Source organism: Rhinolophus sinicus, chromosome 18, assembly GCF_057876585.1.
Source record: "Rhinolophus sinicus isolate RSI-liver-muscle chromosome 18, RSI-T2T, whole genome shotgun sequence".
NCBI classification, from domain to species: Eukaryota; Metazoa; Chordata; class Mammalia; order Chiroptera; family Rhinolophidae; genus Rhinolophus; species Rhinolophus sinicus.
This window is the reverse complement of record NC_142518.1, coordinates 96,921,760-96,944,516: the sequence shown is the minus strand read 5'-3', so window position 1 is coordinate 96,944,516 and position 22,757 is coordinate 96,921,760. Positions and strand designations below refer to the sequence as shown.

At 39.5% G+C, this 22,757-nt stretch overlaps 1 protein-coding gene across 2 annotated transcripts; it reads right to left on the bottom strand.

Annotated features, from left to right (window-relative positions):
• Nucleotides 1-1,754: 1,754 nt before the first annotated feature.
• On the bottom strand, nt 1,755-19,722 carry ZNF75D (zinc finger protein 75D). 2 transcript variants are annotated; one of them, XM_019719895.3, is made up of 6 exons: nt 19,424-19,722; nt 17,423-17,949; nt 16,038-16,230; nt 15,236-15,327; nt 14,779-14,905; nt 1,755-2,690 (listed from the first exon to the last, which is right to left on the bottom strand). In XM_019719895.3, exons 2-6 carry the CDS (start codon nt 17,867-17,869, stop codon nt 1,981-1,983), a joined length of 1,569 nt encoding a protein of 522 aa, XP_019575454.2. In that variant the 5' UTR covers nt 17,870-17,949; nt 19,424-19,722; the 3' UTR covers nt 1,755-1,980. The 2 variants fall into 2 exon arrangements, with proteins under 2 accessions (XP_019575454.2, XP_019575455.2); XM_019719896.3 differs by having other exon boundaries at nt 19,458-19,722.
• Nucleotides 19,723-22,757: the final 3,035 nt, after the last annotated feature.

Genomic DNA, 22,757 nt, shown 5'->3' with positions numbered 1-22,757 from the left:
TTAGTGCCTATTCTACAGTCACCTTTTCCCTCTTTCATTAGTTTGAGGATGCACCTGATGTGTAAATACTATCCACAAAAATTCCAACCCTAGCTATCACCTCCCCCTTTCTAAGCATCTAGTATATTTTGGTTCTGTTACTCATTAGCAGTGTATCTAGATGAATGGGGATATTAACTTATTGTTTAACACTGACAAGAGAGAAGCATCTCTAGAAAAGGATGTCATACCAGAAGGCTACCATTCTGACCATCATTAGAAGACTTAAAAACCAGTTGGAAATTATGGAAACCCTATTAATTAGGGATGCTTAAAATCTGGACAAGTAGACAAGTTGATTTTCTTTTTTAAATAACTAGCTGAAAGATGAAGGAAGAATGTTCCAAATGTTTATGGAACATCTACTGCAGCCCATCAATATTAGGCATGCTCATGTCTTTCACTTAATCCTCACAGCAGTGCTGGAAGAAAAGACTTATCTCCACTTTACAAATCTGGAAAGAAGCTGAGAGGGCTCTTGATGGAAAAAATATCTGAAGATACCTATTTCAAAAAAAGGGAACATTGACCATCACTGAGTGATCTAATAACAATGTTTTATGTTCAAACATAATAAGAAACAACATGCCATTTTCATAAAAAGGTGTAAAATTTTACGAATTAATATACAGAAGCCTTCGCCAACATCGTTTTTTTTCAGTTGAGTAGAAGGGTGACTTTATTCACAGATTGCTCAAAAACACAAGCTGCAGAGAATAGGGATTTGGATTGGCAAGCTTGTTGTACTCTTCTACCAGCCTTGGCCAACATCTTAATCTAAAATCTGACAGATACAAATCCATGTTTTCCAACTTCCATGCCCTTCCCTTGACATCACATTGTTTCTCAGGAGATAATCACTGAGGCTAATGGGGAAGGAAAAGGAACAACCATCAAAAAAATTTCTATCTGACCTAGCTCATTGGGGCCTTCATTCTAAGCCATAGGCCTTACTATGTTCTTGACACTCTGGACGTTCCCTCCTGATATCCAACGTGCACTGTGGCTACAAGGTCACAGGGCTCTCCTTGGCATTCACAGTAAATTACTTTGCAAAATCTCCAGACCTTCTTGTAGAGCATCCAAGTGTGTGGGCTTGTGCTGAGCAGCCATAATAATGGGCCTCCCTTTAGGCCTTGGAGCAGTGTGGCACCAATTTGGAAGCCTCCAGTCTACATAGTTAAAAGTCAAAGTAAAAAAAAAAAAAAAGCCATTCACCACTGCCCTGTGCTTCCCACAAAAAGACAGGTAATCTGAATGAGGGCCCAGACTGCCTCCTTCACCATTTCATTCTATATACCTCGGTGTTGAGAAGACCAGCCAGAGGAGAGATACCAAGTATTTGTAAGTCCCTAGGTCTGTTTTGGCATTCAGGCTTCGCTTGTGGCCTGGAATTCCTTGACAGGAAACACTTCAGTAGTGGGTGCTCAGGAGAGAGGCAACTAGAATGGGGGGCACTTCTCCTAGGGCAAACAGTGAATCCTGTCTTCCTGTTCCAGAATAAAGTTCTCTGAGCCCTGGACTCGCTTGTTCATGCAGACAGAATAATAGCCATAAAGAACCTGAATACTCTTATTTTCCATCTCTCCTAAGAAGGAGAGCAAAACTAATGGCCATCATATATTTGCTGAGCATCTGATACCTGAAGAATTCAGATCACTGAGGATGGGGAAGCTGAGTAACCAGACAGATACATAAATAGATAACTATAGATATATGATAGCTATATTTTCATTCTTTTATTTATAAAGTACTCAACAGTCTTGTGCTAGGCACTGAAGAAACAATGCTGAATGAGAAACAGCTTACATTCATTTATGTGAAGCATGACATGTACCCCTCCCAAACTTTCTGTTGATGACAGACTCCTATCATCAGGCACCTCAAAATTTTGTATTCTTTCATCACCTCTTAGGGCCAAGCTCCACATGGTGACTTTCTTCAGACTGGAGACACTGGACACGATTCCCTTCTCCTGTGGAGCTTCTGGTGTCTAAGAAGGCTTGACCGCCTGCTAAAGTTTCTCCTGCATATGCTACAGGAATAAGGCTGCTCACCTGTGTGGGTTCTCTGGTGTTTAATAAGGTGTGAGTTCTGAATGAATCTTTTCCCACATTCATGACATTTAAAGGGCTTCTCTCCTGTGTGAATTCTTAGGTGTGTATGTAGATTTGTGTTATGACTGAAGCTTTTCCCACACCATGAGCATCTATATGGTTTTATTCCTTGGTGTGCCATTAAGTGCTTGTTAAGATCTGAACTCCATCTAAACCTCTTATCACATTGGTGACATTTATAGGGTTTCTCTTCAGTGTGAATTCTCTGGTGCTTAATAAGGTCAGAGCTAACTCTGAAGCCTTTTTCACATTCCTGACATTTAAAAGGTTTCTCTCCTGCATGGCCTTTCCTGTGAAGATCCATACGTTTTGGAAGCTCTTGTTTACAAGTTGAAAGTTTCTTTCTTTTCTTCCCTATAAAAGCTCGAGGCCGTTTCTGTACCTTGTGTGTGCCACCATGATTTTCTTTGCCAGTTGTTTTCTGGGCAACTTTCATTCTGGCCTTTCTCAATACTTTGCATCCTGATGCTTGCATTTCTAATGTAGAAGTAGATATAGGTTGGTCATTTCCAGTGTCATTTTTGAGCTTTAACCCTGTTGGAATAAACACAAAAATTAGCCATCTGTGTCCCAGAACAAGAAAACTAGGAATGACGGGAAAATACAATGATGACTGCTTAAAAAAAAATAGAGGAACAAGTTTTTTTCTGGTCCAACCTGGACAAAATTGCATAGGCCCATTTTTCCCTGATCTTCCCTGCTAGGCCCAACAACAAATGCATTAAAGAATATAAGACATAATGAAGAGAAAATTCTAAAAAGTAGTGAAAAACAAGGCAAAATGGTTTGGGACCCCAGGACTAGAAGAATAAGTTGTCTTACATCCCACACCCAACAGAAGAAGGCAACCCAGATCTAGTGTTTCCTAACTCTCAACCTAGCAACAGAAGGCTGCCGAAATAAGCTTATTCCCTCCCCAGTCTGAATGGGAAAACTTCTGACAACATCAGAACCCATTACCCTGTTTCCCCCAAAATAAGACCTCACCGGACAATCAGTATTATATTATAATACTGATAATACCCGGTATTATATTACACTATATCATATCATATTAATTATCATATTATATTATATTATTACATTATATTGGACCAGGTCTTATAGTAAAATAATATATATTAATTATTGCTTATATTAATTTTTGCTCCAAAAGACACATTAGAGCTGATTGTCCACCTAGGTCTTATTTTCGGGGAAACATGGTAGGAGACACCAAAGTGGGCAGGCAGAAGTAGAAAGTAGAAGTAAAAGTAGAAAGCGGTACCTAGGCACAAGTGGCTCGGCCCAGGAAGCCTCTTTCTCTGTGGGTCTGACACTCCCCATTCCCACTGAGAGACATGCTGGCCTGTAAATAAATGCCTTCCTTACCCTCAGGGAGCATAAGCAGGAACACATGGGAGCCTTAGCAGTACCACATAAACCAGGGAAACACCATAAGGGCTCTGAAAATTAAACTGTCACTGGAAGCATATCCCACAAAAGTAGGAAAGAACCTTTGTGCTAAAACTAAAGTAGGGTGATTGCCCATTAAATTAAAATATTTAAATAGGACCCAGACTCTCCTAACATAATAAACAAAATGATCAGGATACAATACAAAATCACCCATTAGACCAAGAACTCAAAAAAATCACAACTTGAGAAAAGGCAATCTAACAAAAATGGAATCAGACTAGAATTTAAAAAAACAGAAAGGTGACAGGAAAATCTAAAAATACATGAAATTAAACAATATACTCCTAAATAATCCATGGTTCAAAGAGAACGTTTCAAAGAAAATTTAAAAATACGTAGTTGAATGAAAATGAAATTATACTATGTAAAAATATGTGGAATGAAGATAAAGAAGTGCTCAGAGGAAGATGTATAGCCATAAAAGCTTACAACAGAAAAGGGGAAAGGTCTCAAATCAATAATCTAAGTTTCTACCTCAAGAAACCAGATAAAAAGCAAAATAAACCCAAAGCAAGTTGAAGAAAGCAAATAATAAATATCAGAATAGAAATCACAATCAAACGAAAGCTTGTTCTTCAAAACAATAAAATAAAATTGATAAACCTCTATCACGAATGACAAAAATAAAAGAAAGACATAAATCACCAATATCAGGAAGGAAATTGGGTATATCACTATATATTGTGCAGTAATTAAAAAGATAATAAGGAAGTACTGTAAACAACTTTATGTTCATGGATTTTAAAAATTAGGAAAAATGGACCAATCCCTCAAAACTATAAACTGTCAGAGTTCAACCAACATAAGATAGATAATCTGAATAGCACTATTATCATTACAGAAATTGAATTCATAATCAAAAAGCTTCCAGAAAAAAAGAAATCTCCAGGTCCATATGATGTTACTGGAAGATTCTGCCAAATACTTAAAGAATTAACACCAATTTTGTATAATCTCTTCCAGAAAAGAGGACATACTACCCAACTTTTACTATAAGGCCAGTATTACCCTGATAGCGAAATCATACAAAGACCATACACTAAAAAAGAAAACTACAGACTAATATCTCCCCTGAACTTAAATGAAAAAATTCTAAACAAAACATTGGCAAACTGAATATAACAATATGTAAGAATTATATACCATGATCAAGTAAGATGTACTGCAGGCATGCAAAGCTGGTTCAACATTTGAAATTGATCAACATAACCCACCTTATCAAAAAGCTCTGAAAGATCACACTCCTATTAACTGACACAGAAAAGTATTTGACAAATCCCAAATCCATTCATGATAAACACACTAAGAAAATTAGGAATTACATAGACATGATAAAGACTATAAACAAAAACCCTACTAATATCATAGGTAATGGTGAAAGATTTAATGTTGTCATGAAAACTGGAAACAAGGCAAGGATGTATACACTCATCACTCATATTCAACATGATACTGGAAGTTGGAGCTATTACAATAACCTAAGAAAAAGAAATAAAAGGCATTGCAGATTATGTAATTGTCTATATATAAAAATCTCAAGGAATCTACAAAAAAAAGAAACTCCTAGAATAAATGAGTTCAGTAGGTTCATAGGATACAATATCAAAACACAAAATCAATGGCATTACTATGTAAGAATGATGAACATGTAGAAACCAAAATTGAAAATAATACTATTTATAATAACAGAACATGTAGAAGATCTATATACTGAAGATCATAAAAACTTGATGAAAGACATCAAAGAAGACCTAAATATAGAGACATACTATGTTCACTGATTGGAAAAATCAACATAGCAAAGACATCAATCCTCTTCAAACTAATATATAGGTTTAAAGTAATTTCTAGCAAAATCTCAACAAAGTTTCTTGTAAACATAGATAAGCTTACTCTAAAATTTACATGGAAAGGCACAGGCTCTAGAATAGCTAAAATAAAATTTTATCTTGACAACAAAGAATAAAGTGGGAAGAATCACTCTACCTTATAAATATTAAAGCTTACTATATTACATAGCTACAATAATCAAGACAGCGCGATATTGACAGAGGGATAGACACATAGCTCAATGGAACAGGGCAGATATACACAAATATGCCCAATTGATCTTTGACAAAAATGCAAAAGCAATTCAATGGAGGAAGGATAGCCTTTTCAACAAATGAGGCCAAAGCAATTAGACCTCCATAGGCAGAAAAATAAACCTCAACCTAACATCACACTTTATATAATAACTCAAAATGGATCATACACTTAAAGTAAAACTATAAAACTTTTACAAAAAGAAAACATAGGAGAAAATTTTACAGATCTAGGGCTCATCAGAGTTCTAGGCTTTACACCAAAAAAATACAATCTATAAAAGAAAACAAATAAAAATTGGTCTTATCAAAATTAAAAAATTTTACTCTGTGGAAGCTCATGGGAAGAGCATAAAAAGACAATATACAGACCTGCAGAAACTATTTGCAAACCACATTATCTGACAATGCACTAGAATCTAGAACATATAAAGAACTCTCAACACTCAACAGTTAAAAAACAATTCGATTAAAATATGGCAAAAGACATCTCACTGAAGAGAATGTAGAGACCGCAAATAAGTACATGAAAAAGCTATAAAACATCATTAGCTATTAGGGAAATACAAATCACAAGGACATATCTATCAGAATGGCAAAAAAAAACACACAAAAAACAAACAAACAAAAAAAAAACAATACTAAACACTGGCAAGGATGTGGGGTAACCGGATCACTCATCCATTGCTGGTGGAAATGTAAAATGGTATATCCACTATGGAAAACAGTTTAGCAAGTTCTTATAAAATTAAACACGCAATTACATATGAACTAGCAATTGCACTCTTAAAGCAGAAATGAAAACTTTCACTCCCAGAGAAATGAAAACTTATCTCTACAGAAAATCCTGTACATGAATGTTCATGGCAGCTTTATTCACAAAAGCCAAAAACTGAAGACAGTAAAGATATCTTTCAATGGGTGAGTGGTTAAACAAACTGTGGTATATCAATACTATGCAATGCTATGTAGCAGTAAGAAGGACTTAATTTCCTGGGAGTAATTCTGAATGAGAAAAGTTCATCTCAAAAGGTTTTATACTTTACATTCTATTCATATAATATTACTGAAATGGCAAAATTTCAGCCATGTAGAACAGGTTAGTGGTTGGCATGGGTTGGTGATCAGATGGGGTGGGGTGTAGGAGGGAAGTATGTATAGTTATAAAAGGGCAACAGAAGGAATCCTTGTGGTAATGTAACCGTCTAGTACCTTGACTGTGGTAATGAATACACAAATCTACACATGTGACAAACCCTTACAGAACTAAATACACACACATACACATAAACAAACACAAGTAAAATAGGAAAAATGAGTAAGGTAAGTGGATTATATCAACATCAATATTCTGGTTATTGTATCATATGACATTTTTGCAAAAGTTACTGAGGGAAACTAGGTAGTGTACATGGGTTCTCTTTGTATTACATTTTAAATCTGCAGGTGAATCCACAATTACCTCAATAAAAAGTTCAATTTAAAATACAGGAGCAGAGAACGTCATCAAAATGGCGGCATCAGGTGAGCCTCTGTAAAGCTCCCCCGGAATTTACAACTAATCAAACAACAATAACTCCAAAAAGAACGCCCTGCACAGCAGACAGGTAAGACGAAGAGGCCCACTACTGAATTCACCGAAAGGTGGGCGAATCGTGTGAGAGGGGGAGGAGGGAAGGGAGAAGTGTGGAGACTGAGCCAGAGCCGCGCGGGCACAGGACACAGACCTAGCTCAGTGCTCCGAGCTCGCTGCTTCCCGGAACTACCGCAGCTGCGGGAGAGGGAAGAACTCGGACTGCTAGGGCTCCGCTTATGGCCCACAGGGCTGAGGGGGCAGCATATAACACGGCGGAACCCAATGCTCACGGCAGAGACCTCGGAGAAAAGACTGAGGGATGAAGGCTGAAAACGGTGGTATAAGCCCTCACTGCAGAGCAGAGAACGGAAGCCATAGGCACTGAGACTACCCGCCCCCTCCCTACCCTCCCAGAGCTCCTCCCGCCCGCACCTGCCCGGTGCTAGAAACAGAACAGTAGCAGTGTCAGATCAAAACAACAGAATATTTGCTATTCTGAGAACTGTGGACCACAGACACAGATTCGCAGCCCAATTAGTTCCCGCAAAGGGGAGGGAGCTGTGGAAGCAGAACCAGCTGTGGTGGTGGTCGCTGCCATTGCTCTGGACCACCTCTCACAACTCACCCCAACCCTGGCCCCACCTATCTGGGGGGATCCCTGCAGGACTAAACAGAACTGCTGAAACAAACCAGCTCTGAATCTGGTGCAGGAAGAGCTTTGGAACTTCAAAAGCTCTCCGAACACCCACATGGACACTGTGCCCTGTAACCCAGGCGAACTATTACCAGAGGAGAAGCCCATCTCCCAGGGAATCCCCCCATTGTGTGAGAAGCTGGAATAGTGCAGAGAAAACAGCACTAACGTGTGAGAGAGAAAAAAAAAGGCTGCTGTCGAAGAGAAAATAAAACATTCTACCAAAAAGTACTGGAAAACAAAAGAAAGACCTCTTCCTATCAACCTGTTGCAGAAGCCACTCCTGTAGATGTCTAGGAAGAGAAATAATAAATCAGTAATTGCCATCAATAACCAAGGCAACAAGACAGCTCATAAAGAGTGTGAAAAGTCTCCAGAAAAGGAACTTAAAGATATGCAAATATGTGACTTAAATGACAGAGAATTCAAGATTGCAGTTCTGAAAAAACTCAACGAGATGCAAGAAAACACAGAATGGCAGTTTAATGAACTCAGAAACACAATCAAAGAACAACATGAACATTTTACCAAAGAGATTGAAATTTTAAAAAAACAAAACAAATAGAATTTCTGGAGATTAAGAACTCAATAGAAGAAATTAAGAATGAAATAACCAGCTTAGGTAGTAGAGTTTACCAGATGGAGGAAAGAATCAGTGACATCGAAGATAGAAACCTGGAAATTACACAGATGGAAGAAGAAAGAGACTTGAGACTTAAAAGAAATGAAAGAACTCTACAAGAACTTTCTGACTCCATCAGAAAGAGCAACATAAGAATAATGGGCATACCAGAAGGAGAAGAAAGAGAGAAGGGAACAGAGAATATATTCAAACAAATTATTGGTGAGAACTTCGAAACTTGTGGACAGAACTGGATCCTCGAATCGAAGAAGCACATTGAACACCTAATTACCTCAATCCCAACAGGCCTTCTCCAAGGCACATTGTATTGAAGCTGTCTACAATCAACGACAAAGAAAGAATCCTCAAGGCAGCCAGGAAAAAAATGACGGTAACCTACAAAGGAAAGCCCATTAGATTATCATCAGATTTTTCAGCAGAAACTCTACAAGCCAGGAGGGAGTGGAACCAAATATTCAAACTATTGAAAGAGAGAAATTATGAGCCAAGAATAATATATCCAGCAAAGATATCCTTTAGATATGAAGGAGGAATAAAGACCTTTCCAGACATACAGAAGCTGAGGGAATTTTCTAATACACGACCTGCAGTACAAGAAATACTAAAGGAGACTATTCGACCACCATCAACAGGGACAATCTGTGGCAACCAAACATAAAAAGGGGGAGAGTAAAGGCCTGAACTGGAATATGGGAATGGAGAAAGTAAGTGTGCTGAAGAAAATAGAATACTCTAAATATAAAACTTTATTTTACATAAACTTAAAGGTAACCACTCAAAAAAAATCCAGAACTGAAATACATACTGTAATAAAAGAAGAAACAGAGGGAAACATCATAGAATACCACCACAAAGAAATAACAGACAATAACAAAAAGGCAGGGATTGTTCATTGCAGCTTTGTTTACGGTGGCCAAGACATGGAAACAACCAACATGTCCTTCGATAGATGAATGGATAAAAAAGTTGTGGTATATATACACAATGGAATACTATTCGGCGGTAAGAAAAGATGATATAGGAACATTTGTGACAACATGGATGGATCTTGAGAGAGTAATGCTGAGCGAAACAAGTCAGACAGAAAAAGCAGAGAACCATGTGATTTCACTGATATGTGGTATATAAACCAAAAACAACAAAAGAACAAGACAAACAAAAAGGCAAAGAAACAATGGAGACACAGCCTTACCAGAAAACTAAAGATAGAATGACAGGAAATCCTTACATATCAATAATTACCCTAAATGTAAACGGACTGAACTCACCAATAAAAAGGCACAGAGCAGCAGACTGGATCAAAAAACTAAACCCAACCATATGCTGTCTCCAAGAGACACATCTCAGCTACAAGGACAAGCATAGACTCAAAGGGAAAGGGTGGAAATTGACACTCCAAGCAAATGCTACCCAGAGAAAATCAAGTGTAGCCATAATGATATCAGATGAAACAGACTTCAGGGTGAAAAAGATAACAAGAGACAAAGATGAACATTTCATTATGGTGAAGGGGACTATACAACAAGAAGACATAACAGTCATCAATATTTATGCCCCCAATCAGGGAACACTGAAATATACCAAGCAACTACTAACAGAACTAAAGGGAGAAATTGACTAAAACATAATTATACTAGGGGACTTAAATACATCATTGACAGCTATGGATAGATCATCCAAACAGAAAATAAATAATGAAATAGCAGCCCTAAACGACACATTAGAGGAAATGGACATAACTGACATATATAGAGCACTTCATCCTAAAACATCAGACTATACATTCTTTTCTAGTGTACATGGAACAGTCTCCAGGATAGATCATATACTGAGACATAAAATCACCCTCAGCAAATTTAAGAATATTGAAATGATACCAAGCATATTCTCTGATCACAAGGCTTTGAAATTGGATATCAACTGCAAAAGGAAAGCAGGAAAAAACACAAATACATGGAGATTAAACAACATACTTTGAAGAACGACTAGGTCAAAGAAGAAATTAGAGATCAAAAGATTCATAGACACAAATGACAATGAAATTACATCCTACCAAAATTTTTGGGATGCAGTGAAACTTTTAAGAGGGAAATTTACATCATTACAGGCCTCTCTCAAGATACAAGAAAAAAATAAATAACCTCATGTTACACCTTAAAGAACTAGAAAAAGAAGAACAAGTGAAACCCAAGGTCAGCAGAAGAAAGGAAATAACAAAAATCAGAGCAGAACTAAATGAAATAGAGAACAAAAAAACAGAAAAATTAATGTGACAAAGAGATGGTTCTTTGAAAAGATTAACAAAATTGACAAACCCTTGGCTAGACTCCCTAAGATAAAAAGAGAGAAGACACTAATTCACAAAATCAGAAATGAAAAAGGGGAAGTTATCACGGACACCACAGAAATACAAAGGATCATCCAAGAATACCATGAAGGACTATATGCCACCAAATTCAATAACCTAGAAGAAATGGACAAGTTCTTAGAAACATATAGCCTTCCAAGGCTGAACCATGGAGAACTGGAAATCTAAACAGACCGATCACCGGTAACGAAACTGAATCAGTCATCCAAAACCTTCCTAAAAGCAAAAGTCCAGGACCAGACGGCTTCACTAGTGAATTCTACCAAACCTTCAAAGAGGATCTAATACCAATCCTGCTCAAACTCTTCCAAAAAATTGAAGAAGAGACAGTACTCCCTAACTCATTTTATGAGGCCAACATTACCCTGATACCAAAAACCTGGTAAGGACAACACAAAAAAAGAAAACTACAGATCAATATCTCTGATGAATACAGAGGCAAAAATCCTAAGCAAAATTCTAGCAAATCGAATACAACAATGCATTAAAAAGATTATTCATCATGACCAAGTGGGGTTCATCCACGGGGCACAAGGATGGTTCAACATCCGCAAATCCATCAATGTGATACAACAGATAAACAAAATAAAGGACAAAAATCATATGATTATATCAATTGATGCAGAAAAAGCATTTGACAAGATACAACATCCATTGATGATTAAAACACTTAATAAAATAGGTATAGAAGGAAAATACCTTAACATAATAAAGGCCATATATGACAAGCCCTCAGCTATTCTCATAATTAATGGTGAAAAACTGAAGCCCTTTGCTCTATGTTCAGAAACACGACAGGGCTGTCCCCTATCACCTCTGCTTTTCAACATAGTGTTGGAAGTCCTTGCCAGAGCAATCAGGCAAGAGAAAGAAATAAAAGGCATCCAAATTGGGAATGAAGAAGCTAAATTATCACTCTTTGCAGATGACATGATGCTATATATAGAAAACCCTAAAGACTCCACCAAAAAGCTATTAGAAACAATCAACGAATACAGTAAATTGCTGGCTACAAAATCAATGTACAAAAGTCCATTGCATTCCTATACACTAACAATGAAATTTCAGAAAAAGAAATACAAAAAACATTTCCTTTTGCAATTGCAGCAAAAAGAATAAAATACCTAGGAATAAACTTAACCAAGGATGTGAAGGATCTATATGCTGAAAACTATGACATTTTTGAAAGAAATTGAAGAAGACACAAAGAAATGGAAAGACATTCCGTGCTCATGGATTGGAAGAATCAACATAGTTAAAATGGCCATATTACCCAAAGCAATATACAGATTTAATGCAATCCCCATTAAAATCCCAATGGCATTTTTTAAAGAAATAGAACAAAAAATCATCAGATTTGTTTGGAACCACAAAAGACCCCGAGAAGCCAAACCAATCTTAAGAAAAAAGAACAATACTGGAGGTATCACACTCCCTGACTTTAGCTTGTACTACAGGGCTACAATAATCAAAACAGCATGGTATTGGCAGAAAAACAGACACATAGACCAATGGAATGGAATTGAGAACCCAGAAATAAACCCCCATAAATATGGACAGATAATTTTAGACAAAGAAGCTAAAAACTTACAATGGAGGAAAGACAGCATCTCCAATAGATGGTGCTGGGAGAATTGGATAGCCACGTGCAAAAGAATGAAACTGGACTGCTATCTGTCACCATGTACCAAAATTAATTCAAAATGGATCAAAGACTTAAGCAGAAGACCTGACACAATAAACTGCGTAGAAGAAAACATAGGTACTAAACTTATGGATCTTGGGTTCAAAGAGCATTTTATGAATTTGACTCCAAAGGCAATGGAAGTAAAAGCTAAAATAAACGAATTGGACTATATGAAACTTAAAAGCTTCTGCACAGCAAAACAAACCATCGACAAAATAAAGAGGCAACCCACTGAATGGGAGAAGATTTTTGCAAACAGTGCCTCCAATAAGGGGCTAGTATCCAAAATATACAAGGAACTCATGCAACTCAACAACAAAAAAACAAACAACACAATTGAAAAATGGGCAGAGGACCTGAATAGACATTTCTCCAAAGAGGACATACAAACGGCAAATAAACGTATGAAAAAATGCTCAACATTACTAATCATCAGAGAAATGCAAATCAAAACCACAATGAGATATTACCTCACCCCAGTCAGAATGGCTATCATCAACAAGACAAAGAGTAACAAGTGTTGGAGAAGCTGTGGAGAAAAAGGAACCCTCATACACTGTTGGTGGGAATGCAGACTGGTGCAGCAGTTATGGAAGGCAGTGTGAAGGTTCCTCAAAAAATTACGAATAGAATTACCATATGACCCAGCAATCCCTCTCCTGGGTATCTACCAAAAAAATCTGAAAACATTTATACATAAAGACATGTGTGCTCCAATGTTCACTGCAGCTTTGTTTATGGTGGCCAAGACATGGAAACAACCAAAGTGTCCTTCGATATATGAATGGATAAAGAAGTTGTGGTGTATATACACAATGGAATACTATTCAGCGGTAAGAAGAGATGATATAGGAACATTTGTGACAACATGGATGGATCTTGAGAGTACAATGCTAAGCGAAATAAGTCAGACAGTAAAAGCAGAGAACCATGTGATTTCACTGATATGTGGTATATAAACCAAAAACAACAAGAGAACAAGACAAACAAATGAGAAACAAAAACTCATAGACACAATCGTTTAGTGGTTACCAGAGGGTAAGGGGTGTGGGGGGTGGGAGATGAGGGTTAAGGGGATCAAATATATGGTGATGGAAGGAGAACTGACTCTGGGTGGTGAACACACAATGGGATTTATAGATGACATAACACAGAATTGTACATCTGAAATCTACGTAATTTTACTAACAACTATCACCCCAATAAATTTTTTAAAAATTCAGGAGCAGAATCTTAAAAATGTTAAGTCCCTTTAAAGCCTCCTATCAAGGAACATTTCTCCTCTACCCATGAGTCTCCCCTTACCTGTAGGAGACTCTCCAATACTGTCTTTGAACTCTTGGGGACCTTGGATCTATGGTACTTCCCCTTGTTCTAATAGATCAATTTAAGTTTAGAATGTAACAATGTTCTAAGAATGAAACCTTGAAGTCACGGACTGCCATCTTAATTCTACACTATTTTCAGGAAGAGTGAAGAACTCTTGTATTTTCATGAACTCCAAATGTTTACATGGGCAGAATCTTAGATTCAATATCTTCTGTATACTCTACTGTGGTTGTGGGTGAATATGTAATTAGGAAGCTAAGAACTAAACCTAAGGAGGATCAATGAAAACAAATGGGGAATGGGAATCCAGTGCTATTGAAGTAGACTTGGTTGGAGATAGTGGTGGCTTAGACTAGGATGATAAGATTGGAAGAGGTTGAGACATGATTGTATTCAGGATCTATTTTGAAGATTTGCTAATAGATCAGTTGTGGGGTATAACAGAAAAACTAGAATAAAGGATAACTGAGAGGTTTTGGCCTGAGCAACTGGGTAAATGGTGACGCCCTTTACTGAGATAGACAAGATATGGGAGGAGGAGGTTTGCAGGGTGGGGTGTAAGTATGATAAAATAGATCAAAAATTCTATTTAGAATAAATAAGTGGGATGTGTACTTGTAAAAAGTTCTCTAGGTGATCTGGATATGCCTTTCTTTTTCCCCCACACCATCAAGTTGAGAACCAACCAGCTAATGGAATACTGGGACTCTCACAGGAGTGCATTTCCCATTAACTGGGGACAGATTATTCAACTTCTACACAAAGGAAAGGAACAATCTTTACCTAGAGAGATGACAGTCTCATAGTTTTCCTGCATTACATCATTGTAGAGGATCTTCTGAGTAATGTTCATTAATTTCCATTCCTCCTCGGAAAAAGACACGGCCACATCTTCAAATGTCAACAAACTCTAAAGAGAATAGGTTTTAGTTCAGTACTTGCCACTACAGAGGCTGTCCTATCATTCATTTCTGAATTACATGGCAGGCTAGTCACTGAAGTTAAGTGTATAAGATTTAGGGGGAAAAGTGAGATGGCAGAAAAAGGAGGAGGCAAAGACATTAGTTAACAAGCTTGGGAGATGCCCAATTCCCAGTGTGCAAAGCCTAGCTGCCTAGAGGACATCTGGAGCTAACATGGCTCAGAACACCTGCCAGGCACTGTGGGTCTTGGGCAGCAGAGAAAAGCACAGACAAGGTTATATTCAGGCTGCCCAAAAAAGCTGAAAGGTACAGCTTACCTGGGACTCGGGTAAGATGAGCTCAGATGCCATCTTCCAGTTTTGGGTGCTTTTCTGCTCAGAAAAGGCTACAATCTGTTGAGCAGGCACAGCTGTGGGTGGAAAAGAGCCAGCAATTTTCTTTTTTGTTTATGAATATCCTGAGCTGATTTCGAAAATATAGAACATCTGGATTCCTTCAATAAAGATGGTTTACCTTCGTGTGTGTATGCGTGTGTGTGTGTGTGTGTGTGTTGCCCAAAGTGGCTTTGTCATGGTAAATAAGTACCAAATAGCCACCACTCTATAGAACCAGTTCCCCAGTTGACTGTTTCCCCAGATTTCATGGGAGAAATTAATAGAAGGAAAACCACAATTTTTTCCTCTCATAAAATAAGTTGATCACTGGGCTGGGCAAGAATTACAGGTGTTTGAAAATGAAAGACTCAAGTCCTCCTGTGTACGGTAGAAAACATGGGACATTTTTGTCTTTTATTTTTTTCCTGGTTTACAATTCTCTTCCCATTTTGCTACTGACAGCCCATTTCTGATATAGGCGAGATGACCCCACCTGTCCCTGTTCCATCCTCTTCTCTCAAATTTCTCAGGAGCAAGGTCCACAATGTGAATAGGGTTTGGTGGTCTGGATATTTCTGCACATCAGACTGACCCTCATGTTCACCCACCATTGACCTATTGTACTCCCACCTGACAGACATCATAACTGCTAGTATGCTGGAGCACCTGGATAGTTCCCATGACATTCTAGCTGAACCAATTACTATGACAGCTCCCAGAAGAGAATTATTATGAAGCTCCTCACCTCTTTCATGTACAGGTTGGGTTTCTTTGTGAGTATTCCAGCCAAGCTGTTCTTGCAGTACCCGGTATGTATTCCAACATTCTTTCTGGAATACACCCATTGGTTGGGGCTCTGCTGGCTTCCACTTCAAGCCTGGGGCCACTGTTGTTCCTCCCAAGAACACTGCCTCCTTTCCCACGTCATGGACTGTGACCTAGAAATAATCCCCATCCTTATTAGCACAGAATTTAATTTGAGTTTTGGGATGGCAGTAGAGGGACAAACAAGAGTAGAGCCCAAATTTGGGGAGTGTATGACATTAAAGGAAGTAATAAAACACTGAAAATATATTGTGCCACCATTTTCTCACAAAGAACTATATACATCATCTGGAAAAATTAGGATAAAATGAAGAAAGCTGTGACTGCAGCCAGCCTCCACCACTCTGCATATAGTCGAAATTCAGGTCATTAGCAGAGTGCAGGCAGGCTGCCTGTTTCTCCCACTGCCTTCACTGGTTTACTTCCTTGACTTAAATCCTTGCCTGAGTGGATTTCTATCTTCTAGTTTTCTCTGAAAAATAAGGCAATGAATAAAAAGTTTTTCTTGTCAGTCAGCTTTTCCATTCCTCCATGAATGAGGAATAATTTCATGGAGAAAGGAAATGGAATGAAGGAAAAATTGGGGAAAGTTGCGTTCTAACTCCCTCCACGGTTCAGTTGTAGTAAGACAATAAAAATATGTTCTGCCCTGTAGTCTTCAAGGTGGGCTCCTGAGAAGAGGAAGTATGCTGGCATCTCCCAAGGACATACTTTGGTTCCCCACTCACCAGCAAAACCAAGAACAGACCACGAAGGGAGGGCAATGGAAGTTCTTTTCCTGGCCCAGAGATATGTGTTCCCATTACGGAGGGCATTACCCCTCAGCATCTTGATTCGCTCCACTTCTCTGTTGGCCTTTCTCGTTCCATATCATTTCTCTTTTTTTTCTATTTCTGTTTGCTACTATCTTGCTCCTTTGATCTCTAAGTGCTGCCCTTTTTGGTTTGTTTTTCAGATTTTGTCTTCCCCTTTCCCAACTCTTTCTTGCCTTTTATTTCTCTCTTTCTAAGAAATCAAGTCCTATCTCCTTGGTCATGGCAGACTAGGCCCACCACCCTCAATTTGCACTGGCCCTAAAGAGGGCAAAACAAATTTTTTTTTCCTAAGGCCAGGCAACACTGCCAGGAGATCCAAAACCTGTAGACTATTGATGCATTGTCTGTGATTTCAGATCCTACCTATCTGTCCTAAATGAACAATGGAAGAGTTACTTAATCTATTTCATTGCTCAATTAAGCCCCCAACCCGGACATAGCCACATTTATCCTGTATTTCACTGTACATGGAAGGAATATTTCTTCTCACCTCATTACTTATTCCACAAGGTTCTCTCTGAAAGCCTTTCACCAGGGCCACAGCCTCTTTGATGCTCTGTGGATGATGCCTCTGCACCCAGTTCTGGGTATCCCTGGGCAGAATGGTCAGGAACTGCTCTAGCACCAGCAGTTCCAAGATCTGTTCTTTTGAGTGGATCTCTGGCCTTAGCCACTGATGGCATAATTCCTGAAGATGGCTGACAGCTTCGAGCGGTCCAGGTGCTTCATGATAACAGAAGTTCCGAAAGTGCTGGCGAGCGCTCTCAGGACCAAGACTGTCCATCTGTGGGTTGGATTTCTTACTCTGACGGGTACTCTCTTTCACAGACTCCTTAGTCTCCCACAAAGCCTCCATGTGTGGGTATAAGCATGCATTCACCTTCAGATGTCTCATCATAATTTGCCCTAGGAACAGTTTTTCTCCTATGTGTGACATCTTCCTGGTACCACCTTTGCCAACTGAGGCTTTGTCAAATTTGGTACAAAACCAATGAGTAAATCTTCTCCCCAAGGGCACTGAGGGAGGGGAGAAAAAAAGCACACATCAAATGAAAGCCACGTGACACATATTTACTACTTACTATTTATAATTATCAGAGAATGAACAAAAAAGTTCCTGTCCTTCTTCCTTCTTAAAATCAACTGCCATGTATTAGGACACTCATGATGACAGATTACTTCAGAAGGTATGTTTCTCTCCTTTTCTGTTACTCAACTTTGAAACAAAGCACAGCTCAGAGAATACAGATGTCAATTGACAACTTTCTGTTAAAAGGTTGAGGAAAGGTTGGTGGGTGAAAAAAAATGGCAGCCATTTGCTAAATGGAGCTTTGAGATTACACAATACATAATCTGTGTGCTTCCTGTCCCATCTTCACAAATAGGGCATATTTGAGTTTCTCTAAATTTTAACCGATCATCCCAGTCTTTCATCTTTAGTCAGGGGTAAACAACTTCTATGCCCCTTCATTTTCTTATGAAGATTGAAACCTTTACTTCACGGATATTTGATAGTGTCCTTTCCATTGCATTAACACTGGCAGGAGAACTGAGACAGGGAGCTCAGAAAAGAAGTAAAGTAATCAGGGAAAAAGTAACCTTATTCCTCTCAGCAAATATCCTTCGCCTAAACAACCAGATGTCAACATAGACTTATAAAGGGCACTGTGCAAATCTGTACCTGTGTATTAAATTTCTTGCTCACTGTACTGGAAAAACTTACATTTGTTTATAAGATATTCAAATGTCAGAATGTAAGAAAGGAAAGAGAAATGGTGACGGTTAAAGTTCTTGAGGCAGGAAGGGTCTAGTAAAGGTACCCCTTTTCCTGACTTTACATTTCCTCAGGGTCATATAGATCTTTAAGCAAGGCTGAGGACAGCTTTGCAAGTCTGATTTTCCCAGAGGTGATCTAGCAGAAAGAATAACAAAATTCTTTCGAGTATGCCATTGGTAGTCAAGGAAAGGTTGGTTCTTTGCTGCCTATCCAGGCTCAGGAGGTACAGGGACACCTCCCATACATATTTTTATGTCAGAAGCTTAATGTTTTTGAGGTTGAAATGACCCTTTCTCCAGTGATATGATCATAAGCTAGCGGAAACGGGAAAAGTTTCGCTGGGTGCAGTGGTAGACATTAATGCCCCATCCCCCAACACTAATTCGCTACACCTTCTGGATCCACCACAAGGGTGCCCACAGCCCTATGCATGCCGGCAGCCTCCCAGTGTGCTTTAACAGCATCCCTAAGTGATATTTGCACATAAGGTACAAAGAGATTGCTCACGAAGATTAGATGTGTAAGTAGCAGCCTGAATACCGGCCTTGCTGAAAACAGGTCCCGCCCGCTCTCAGGCCGGCCACAGCCTGGCAATGATGCCACCGCGAACTGGGAAAGGCTGCATCTCCCCCCACACACACCGTCACCACCACGCAGCCGCCCCCAAAGGGTGCAACTGGCACATGAGGCGGGTATCTCTCCAACTGCAATTACCAAATCCAAAGGGAAAATCAGGCTTCTAGATTACCTCCACGCAGCTCTGGCCTCCGTGGACGCCACTTCCCTCTTCCTCACTCGATTACAAAGTCGCCACGCCTCCCCACTGCTCCGAGGAGGAAACGCTTGATGCCTGCGTCACTCCGGGAGGCGGTGTCGGTTGGTACTGCGCGACTCCTGGCGAGTGAAGTGGCAAGACTCGGGAGCGTAGGAGCCTTGGAAGAGCAATCCCCCACCTGATCCTTCTATCTACCGGAGACCACACCCCGACCCGCCATTTTGTGGTCGTGGTCTGTGAACCTGGCCCCAACCGGAAAAGGGAGGTGCATTTCCGGTGGGTGAGAGACAGCTACGCCCAACCATCTATCGCCCTTCCTCCACCTGTGCAGTCTCAGCCTAGTCAGCCAGGAGCGTTCCGCAGGTCTTTTCCATTCTGGAGGAACTCACCTTTTGCTCCGGTTCAGCCCCAGATACAAAAGGGAGCTAATGCCACCAAGTCTCCGCACCCGCTGGAGGCCTAGAGGAGCCCTGTAAGCCATTTGTTGCCTGGGAGAGATGTAGCCTTGATCTCGTATCCCCGACTTGAGCAAAGTGTTGCTCCTCCACATTGTTCCTGTGTCGCTTTCTGGAGGCGGCCCTTTCTACAGGGAACTTCACCCAGTAAGGGCCGCTGCCCTGAAAGTCGTCACTAGGCTTGTCCACAGCTTGAGTAAGAGGCAATTTACTCCTCATCAGGCCCCTCACTAGATCAGGAACCACAGTCACTTATATTTTGAAAATCCCTTTTCTGGTTCACTGGCATGTCCTCAACTATCATTATTTTATTCTTGTTAGGTAGGTTTTAACCTCGTGGTATAGGATCCATTTATATTTCTCTTTGACATATAAAGAATGTATATGAGATGTAGGACATGACTTTCTGTTAGACAGGAATTTAGGTCTCCTGTTGTCATATCTTGTACTGTTTCTACTATATTACGCTTCCCTGGAGGGCAGGGACCTTGTTTCATCTTATATCTTCTGTAATGCTTGCCATAGTCCTCTGGATAAGTTATCTTTCTAAGAACTTGAGTATCTGGTCAGTGTCTCCAAATTATCAATGTTTACCTAGTGTTGAGACTTTTCGTCAAAACTCGTCCATATTCTTGTGTATACAGATTTAATATGATTTCAAATTCACTTGTTTATGACTTAAGTAGTTTTAATCCACTTGTGTATGACAAAAAAAAGGTTGCTTTGCTATAAGTATGAAGTTAGTTGTGTCAGGATTTCATCATTCTATACCTGTTGTCCTTGGTAAGCAGTCAGCAGCCCAACAGCTGAGGGGTCTGGGGGAGTGGTCATCAATGAGAATGTGTGGACATTTAGACTGTAAATACTGAGAGTTTGTGAGGACTATTCAAGAGCCTCAGTTTGAGTAGTGACTTTTCAACTAAACTAAAAACTCTTCTAGAATCCCAGCTATTTATTTAGCACAAATTCACTGTGGAAATTTCACAAGCTAATGGTATACAGGGTAATATCTCCAAATAAGCCAAATAAAGATATAAGATACTTCAAACAAATGACAGATTAATCACACTATTGTCTTTGGGGAAGAACCTAAAGATACAAATGAAGAATAGAAAGTATAAGAATTCAGAAGACCAAGTGCCTTGAAATTGCCAGGAGTCAAAACCTTAGAGCAGGTACAGTATCCTGGGACACTGTGAGTGTGTGTGTGGGGTGGGTAGGGGGAGGTCACTAGGCTCTACCTGTTCGGTTGTAGGAAATCCATCATGATTTGGCCTCCCTTCCTGATGCTCTGGTGTCTGAGGCTTGAGTTCGAGGGTACTGGGCCACTTGGAAGACATTGAACAGATCCTAGGCAAGGGGACATTAGCTCCAGGGATGCCTCCAGTGGAGGATTCTTGGCAAAACTCGGAGCTTATGTCAGGGAGATGAGTGTCTAAGAGACAGGATTGTGGTCACAAATGGCTTAGTCTTCAACTTGGAAAAGAAGTTCTTACCCACTGAGTCCATATTGCTATTAGTATACTGCACAGTGTCCCATGTCCCACAACCCCGGAAAGGAATCTTGCAAGGATCCTTATGCCCCATGCCTTTTGGCAGTTGTACAGGCCTGGTCTGGTCCTTTTGGGAAAGCTGTCTCCTTCAGAGGCTGCCTGTTTTGAACTGAATCTGGGTGGTGAACACACAATGGGATTTATAGATGATGTAATACAGAATTGTACACCTGAAATCTATGTAATTTTATTAACAATTGTCACCCCAATAAATTTAAAAAATAAATTTAAAAAAACTATTTGTTTTTTCAGTTACAGTTAACATTCAATATTACTTTATATTAGCTTCAAGTATAAGCATAGTGGTTAGACATTTATATAATTTATGCAGTGATCCCTCCCACCTATAACCCCCCCCCACAATTAGTCTAGTACCACTTGGCACTATACATAGTTTTTGCAACATTATTCACTATATCCCCTATGCTGTACTTTACATCCTCATGATTATTTTGTAAGTACCAATTTATATTTCTTAATCCCTTCACCTTTTTCACCCAGCTCCCCAAACTCCTGCCTCTCTGGCAACCATCAGTTTCTTTGTATATCTGATAGTATCACTGACTCTCACCAGGACCAGCAAGCAGCATAAGGACTCTGGCTCGCAGCCAGCCTCTGGTATCTGCAACGAATGAATACATGGAACAATGATGGGACCACACAGGGAACTGTGGGCTCCTGGAGCTGCTGACTTTGTACTAATAGGCCAGGCAAACCTTCTTAGCAGAGGATAAAGCACCTATGAGAGAATCTCAGATGATCAGGAAGAAAGTGCAACTTCCCAGGCAAACTAGGATATGTCGAAATAGCCAAGATACTTTCTGAAACAGGACCAATTAAGATCCAAGGGACTTTATTTATTCATTTAGAGAGGAAGTTAATATAGCACAGATATCACCCTTTACAATGTGAAACTTTGTGATTTGTAATATATCCCTGCAGCCAACATCACTACATACTCCAGAACCTTTTCCTCACCCCCAAAAGAAGAAAGATACCCATCAGCAATCGTCACCATTATCTCCAACACCACCAGCCCTGGCAACCACTAATCTCAGTTCTGGCTCTATGAATTTACCTGTTTTGTACTTTTCCTCTGCATGGACCCTAAATTTGTAGCACTTTCTGACTGGTTTTTCTTCACATACCACAGTGTTTTCAAGACTCATCCATGTTGTAGAAGGCATCACTGCTTCATTCTTTTATATGGCTGCACACTCCCCCATCGCAAGGATATACCACTTTTTAAATCTAATAATCGGTAG